General features: G+C 35.4%; 1 protein-coding gene across 1 annotated transcript; it reads left to right on the top strand.

The window, feature by feature from the left end:
• Positions 1-4,020: 4,020 nt before the first annotated feature.
• Positions 4,021-5,387, top strand: LOC132182075 (endochitinase-like). Its single transcript, XM_059595284.1, has 3 exons — positions 4,021-4,624; positions 4,699-4,852; positions 5,012-5,387. The coding sequence occupies exons 1-3, from the start codon at positions 4,021-4,023 to the stop codon at positions 5,385-5,387; spliced, it is 1,134 nt and encodes a 377-aa protein (XP_059451267.1).
• Positions 5,388-7,229: the final 1,842 nt, after the last annotated feature.

The raw sequence follows: 7,229 nt of genomic DNA, 5'->3' as shown, positions 1-7,229 counted from the left end.
AAATTATTATTTTTTATTTTTTATTTTTTATTTTCTGAAATGTTAAATGTCGCACGTTTGCAATATAATATGGCCTACATAGTAGTATAGTACGTTGGCTACGCAATAGTCGTGTGAAATTTCATTAGAAATTAGAAGTTTATTTGAAAACTTCTTTGGCATCCCAAGTTTTTGCTTTGGAACTTGTTTTTCTTGATTTTTGTTCCACATACATTTGATATAATTCCAACTCATTTCTGTTTTTGCCTAAACTATTGCTCTGACTCCAAGGAAAATGAAGGTTCGAACAAGAATAATAAGGAGACAATAATATAATGGAGAGATTTTCTTATCCACACGGAGAAAGTTTCTAGATTACGTTGAATAAAGAAATTGGACAAATCTTTCCCCAAGATCAGCAACTGAAGATTTAGTTCTAATTAATTACTATTAGCATGCTTATTGATGTGATGCATATTATTGGACATCACAAATTTTAAATACTCATCTCTCATCTCACTTTTAAATTATTGGAGTGATGTGCTAATACCCATCGGCCTTTGTATTTTTTATTTTTTATTTTTGACATGTCCACACAAGAGAAGGGATGAGAGATTTAAACTAGTAACCACTACTTTATGAAGCGTGGTCTCTAACCGATTGAGCTACCTCATAGAGACGGCTATATAAACCAAGTGGTATGAAAGTGTGCTAACATATGAGTATGTAGTATTCAGAAGTACAACTAGCATTTGGAGTTTTGGAGAGGACTCGGGAGGGGTTTTAAAGGAATTTTGATGCAGTGTGACGTTGTAGATTGCAAAGATACAATGCATTTTTAAAAAATTTTGAGGAAAACATGGCACATGGTAGAATTACTCACAAAGCGTACTGAACAGTATTGTCCAACAACTATGAACCATGGTGATGGTATATGTAATGTCGCCTTCCCTTTGTTGCAATCCCATTGCTAATTAATTGGACAACTAATTTAGGTATTTAGTACCAATTAAAAAGACAAAAATTTTCTTCAAACTAGGTTGGAAGGATATCTTCTTACCAAGTCTAATAAATTATCATGTGTCCTTGTAAGATGTGAGAGAGGCACGTGTTTTTTTTTTAATATACTAAACAGAGTCTAACATGTGTAACTCCACTCTTCTTTTTTAACAAGTGAAATTCTTTCTCTCTCAAACATATTGTGCTGTGCAAGAAATCTCTCTTTCAAATGTTCATCTCCCTTTCTCTCTCCTTAATCTTAATTTACCCAACAGAAATGACAAACAGCAAAAAAGAAAGAGGCACTTGATACAGATGATTTGTACAAACAAATAAATAAAAAAGAAAAAAGAAGACTATTTTTTATTTTTTTATTTTTTTTGTAGGTAGCCTATTTTTGTTTAAAAAACGATGGACAACAGCAGGGAGTCAATTGAATAGAATTAAAAGTTTAAGAGGTTAAATTGAGAGTTTTTAAAATTTAGGAGTCTTCTCAAAACGAGCGGTAGTTCAGATATTTAAAGTGAAGTTTCTCCAAAGAAAAAAGTAGCTTCAAAAGAGAACAAGATAATTAGAACTTTCCGTCCTCATTTTGTTCCACTTACCATGCAAAATCTAATAGAACCAAAATACCCTCACTTTTTTTTTTTTTTCATTAACAAAGGATGTCAACTATAATACAACATTGTTAATCCACTAGACCCACAAAACTTATCAATGAGTCTGTGCAAGATCATGCAACCTGGGTCCGTAAGAAAACGATGTACTTCACAGTTTCTTTAAACAGCTGGTCGGGGTTGAAGAGCATTGACGATCCGGTAGAGAATTTTTAAGCAAGTCTTTTAGACATCGGTAAAAGAGAGAAGGGAGACGAATAGCCGAAAGTGAAACTCTCGAACTCGTCTATAGGTTTAAGAGAAAGAATTTCATTTGTTAGAAAAAGAGATGAGTTAACCGTGTAAAACTCTCTTAAGTATATAAAATACCTCTCACATATGTTAGAAGCATAGAATTGTCATTAGACTGAATTTACGGAATTTTCTTCCCAACCCAATTTAAAAAAGAAATTTTTGTCTAGCTATATTCTATTGGTAGCTAGGCTGAACCCTTTTTATTTATTTATTTTTTTTGTAGGTAGCCTATTTTCTTTTAAAAACGGTGGAAAACAGAACTATTACAAAACTGATATGGGTATGCAAATGATTCTGTTGAAGCATACATTAATGGTGAATTTAAGGGGGTTTTACCTCCTTCTTGTCGAAACCGCAGGAGTACTAGAGATTAATAAAGGTGGATCATTCTTTTTTCTTTTCTTTTTTGGAAAATTGCATTTTTCTTCATGTGGTTTGGGGTTGACAAACAGTTCTATCGGGTTTAAAAAGTTATTAATCACTCCATGAAGTAACAAGTTCCAAACAAATTGGTCAACAGAATTAATTTGTTAACTAGTTGACATGCATGTCAGCACCAATTATATAGCGACATGTATCTGTTTTGTTTAGTCACTACCAAAAATACAAGCTGGACTTTAAAATAGTCACACATGTACATGTTAACCCTTTATTTCCTCATCACTCCTCTCCATGTCAAAAGGTATTGTAAATCCAAAAGGCAAAAATAGAGAGTAAAGTTAAATCGATCGTCACTGGTTTTCAGTACTCTTAGTCGTCAAATTCTGATTATGTATGTTTTCTTTATGGTTTTTAGATTCTTTAGATTTATTTTATTTTCTTATGCATTTACTCTGATTATGCTAAGAGGGGTGGTTTTCCAGTTAGCTACCAGTTAGTTGAATTGAGGTAATTGCCAGTAACCGTATACTAGACTGGTATAGTCCAAATTTGCAACGTTACAGAGTCCGGTAAGGATTGTTATATTTATTTAATATAAATAAAAAAAATAATTTCTTTTTTTGATATTTTCAATAATTATGAATTATATTTTTTAATTTAAAAACATTATGTTCGATCATTTAATTGAAAGATTTCCCTTTTTCAAGTTACTCCAAAGTTTTGGACGAAAAGGCCAAAATTTAGAAGTGTGGGAAGAAAGAAGTGTCCTCCACCCCTCGTTGGCTAGATACAAAGTGTCCCTTTTTTCAGTTCTGCCTGAAGCAGCTAATTAACTTATAGGTATACCTCTTGAAACACAGATGCTATACACATGGGCTGCTCTTCAAGGCCATTAATTATTATTAATTATATATATTATAATTTTTTTTTAAAAAAAAAAACAATTAAGACTCTAATATGGTAAAAATTTAATAAGTACTTTCTAATCAAGGTCTCAATTGATAATTGTAAACCAATTTTTAATATTTTAATATATATATATATATATAGTTGAACACGTTTTATTTGAAAACTTGTTTGGCATCCCAAAGTTTTTGCTGTGGAATCTGTTTTTGTTGATTTTTGTTCTACAACTTAAGCGAAATGCACGTTTGTGCACATGATAAAATTCCAACTCATTAATTCTGCTTTTGTTTTCAAAATGCAACCAACTCAGTTTTATTGGGTACTTTTACTTCAAAACTCAATCACTAGGAAGCATACCAATTAAGCATATATCTAACTGTTCAAAAAAACGCATTATTATGTAAATCATAGACTGAATCATTGATGTAATAAATTAATCTCATCTGATCATCGAGACTAACTCCAAAATTACAACCTAACAACCATCACAATCACCCAAAGCTAATTTTATCTGTCACCGAAAGGAATGATATGTAAAATTAAATTCGACACAGTTTAAAGTTAAAACTTAAAAGGAATATCAAGTTATTCAACACAGTAAAAAAATAATAAAAAAGAAAAAGTAAAAGGGCAAGACAGCAAGCTCATCTCAAGCCTCAAGGACAATATTTAATTTCCACATGCAAAATAGACCAGAGATTTCGGATGTAATAGCCAACACATTTTGAATAGAATAGTGAAGGATCGAAAACCCATCCAACATTTACATGACGCTAATAGCCTATAAATACCCACCATTCTCGTCCATGAACCATATCCCAACATAACATCCTCAAAGATAAATATGAAGTTGCATACCTTGATTCTCTTCTTAGCTTTCTTGCTTGGAACAACCTCAGCAGAACAATGTGGACATCAGGCCGGTGGAGCTCTATGTCCAAACGGCCTATGCTGTGGTGAATATGGGTGGTGTGGCACCACAACTGCCTACTGTGGGAATGGTTGCCAGAGCCAATGCGCTGCAACCCCTCCATCACCACCCTCAGAAGAACAATGTGGACATCAGGCCGGTGGAGCTCTATGTCCAAACGGCCTATGCTGTGGTGAATATGGGTGGTGTGGCACCACAACTGCCTACTGTGGGAATGGTTGCCAGAGCCAATGTGCTGCAGCCCCTCCACCACCACCCCCCAATTCAACTCCGTCCCCGCCCCACCCTCCAACCCGACCCCATCCCCGCCTCCGGGTGACCGTCACCAGTGCCACTCTTTTTGACCAATTGCTTAAATATCGGAACGATCCGCGATGTAGAAGCAATGGATTCTACACCTACAATGCTTTCATCGCTGCTGCAAATTCTTTTGCGGGCTTTGGCACAACTGGTGATGCTGATACACGTAAAAGGGAGATTGCAGCTTTCTTGGGTCAAACCTCTCATGAGACCACAGGTGAGTTAGTTTGAGTATTGAAGCTTGCTAATTATCATAACCAAATTAAAGCTGATTTTATATTGTATATGTAGGAGGATGGGAAGCTGCACCAGATGGCCCATATGCATGGGGTTATTGCTTTATTGACGAAAACGACCCGCCCGAAGACTATTGTAGGTCAAGCACCGAATGGCCGTGTGCGCTTGGCAAACAATATTTCGGCCGGGGCCCAATTCAACTCACTTAGTAAGTGTTGGAATTATATATATATATATATATATAGTGAGCCTTTGAATTAAACATTAGTTTCTTGAATGGACAAAAATATTAAACATGCATGCATATAATATCAGAGACTTTGACCGTGAATTTTGACGACTTTGATTGTTTGGTTGACTCTGTCAGCAACTACAATTACGGGCAAGCGGGGCAAGCCCTTGGACTTGGACTTAATCTCTTAAACAATCCGGATCTAGTAGCCCAAGACGCAATCCTATCATTCAAGACAGCCATATGGTTTTGGATGACCCCACAGGGAAACAAGCCCTCCAGCCACGATGTCATTATTGGAAAATGGACACCGACCGCTTCTGACACGGCTGCCGGTAGAGTTCCGGGCTATGGTGTCATCACCAACATAATCAACGGTGGGGTGGAATGTGGGCATGGTCCTGACAGTCATGTGGAGAATAGGATTGGGTTCTACGTAAGGTACTGTGACGAATTTGGAGTAAGCTACGGGGACAACTTAGACTGTAACAATCAAAGGCCTTTTGCCTAAGCTAGTTGCTATGACTTCAAGGCGAATGAAGGTTCGAATAAGAATAAGGAGACAATAATATAACCCAATGTAATTGGAGATATTTTCTTGTCCACTAAGAAATTTTCAAGATTACAGTTGAATAAAGAAATAATGCGTTCATAAATTTGAATATTTGTTTATTAATGTGATGCCCATCATCTGTTGAGATTATTGCATATGCATATTGGATATCACAAATTTTAAATATTCATCTCTCATCTCACTCTTAAATTATTGGAATGATGTCTCGATGTCCATCAACCCTCGCATTTGTTTTTTTTCTTATTTAATAAATGGTTGATGGAAACAATTATATGAGCCAAGTGGTATAAAAGTGAGATAAGAGATGAGTATCTTGTATTACTCATAAGGCCAATCAAACACGGTCGTGAACCATGATGGAAAATGCAATGTCGCCTTCCCTTTGTCGCAATCACATTGCTTATTAATTGGAAATGAGTTTAAAATCGATCAAATCAATCTCAAGGGTATAATCCGTTATCAAATTACTCCTTCGTCATAATTCTATGAAGTTTTCTGACGGAATTTTGCTATGCAGTATTCTGTCAGGCTACAATATCAAAGCCTCTGAAAATGATATTTTTCTTTAGCTTGTATAATATTTCCATACGGTCCCTTTTTGATTGCCTGCCCTTTAGGTGGCCAATTCTGAGCATTCTCTTTGTTTTGTTTCTCATTTTGATGCACATCTTTTATACTTTTCATCTCTAAAATTGATTCCTAGAGGCTTTTTGGTAGTTGTAAGTTGTAACAGTCTCTAGTTTCATGCATTATTCATATGAACGCAGGAGGTGGCAGGACATGGGACTGAAGAGTTAAATCTCGAAGGAAAAGTTGTGGTTCCTGGATTTATTGATTCCCACGTGCACTTGATTTTTGGTGGACTTCAGGTTTAACAGAAGCCTTTACCTCTAAATTGATTCTCTTCCGATTTAATTTTCTGTGCTGAATTGGTTGAGAAGATTATACATTGTTCCTTAGTTCCCATAACTCTGAGATTTCAAGTAGAGAATTATGTATAGCAGGGTCATTCTTGCTCAATTGAACTCATCTTTTGTAACCGAGTCTAATAAATTGTCACATGTCCTTGTAAGATATTGTGAGAAACACGTCTTTTGTTTAATTTACTTAACAACGTCTTACACCGTTAACTCCTCTTTTCTTTTAACAGATGAAATTCTCTCTCTCAAACATACAGTGGAGTCCAAGAATCTCTCCTTCAGCTATTCATCTCACTTTCTCTCTTCTGAACCTTAATTCACGCAACATGAATAACAAATTGCAAAAACTAAAGAGGTCCTTCATACAGATGAATTGTACAAACAAATAAAGAAAAAAGAAAAAGAAGGCCAAGAAAGACATGACCAATAAAGAAAAAAAAAAAGAGAAAAAGTAGCTTCAAAAGAGACCAAGATAATTAAGAGTTCCAAATTAAACTTTCCTTCCTCAGTTTGTTCCACTTTCTCTCCAACCAAGCGTACCATGCAAAATCTAACAAAACAAAAATACCCTCTCCATTTTTTCTTTCCATTAACAAAGGATGTTAACTATAATACACCTTTAACCACTAGACCCATAAAACTCAATGGGTCTATGGGTCCTTAAGAAAATGATGTACTTTGCAGTTTCTTTAACGAGCTGGTCGAGCTTGTGCACCATTGACGATCCGGTAGAGAATTTCTAGCAACTCTTTCAAACACCCAAATCTGGTAAATGACTTCACAGTGAAGAAGAGAAAAGGAATATGAACAGCTTAAAGAGACTCTTGGACTCCTCTTTAGGTTTAAGAGAGAAGAATTT

Source organism: Corylus avellana, chromosome ca1 (assembly GCF_901000735.1).
Source record: "Corylus avellana chromosome ca1, CavTom2PMs-1.0".
Taxonomy (NCBI): domain Eukaryota; kingdom Viridiplantae; phylum Streptophyta; class Magnoliopsida; order Fagales; family Betulaceae; genus Corylus; species Corylus avellana.
This window is presented reverse-complemented; position numbering and strand designations above follow the sequence as displayed.

Coding starts and splice junctions, on each gene's coding strand:
- LOC132182075 (XM_059595284.1), top strand. CDS start 4,021: ATGAAGTTGCATACCTTGATTCTCTTCTTAGCTTTCTTGCTTGGAACA. Junction 4,625..4,698: donor AACCTCTCATGAGACCACAG/GTGAGTTAGTTT, acceptor TTGTATATGTAG/GAGGATGGGAAGCTGCACCA. Junction 4,853..5,011: donor GGCCCAATTCAACTCACTTA/GTAAGTGTTGGA, acceptor TGACTCTGTCAG/CAACTACAATTACGGGCAAG.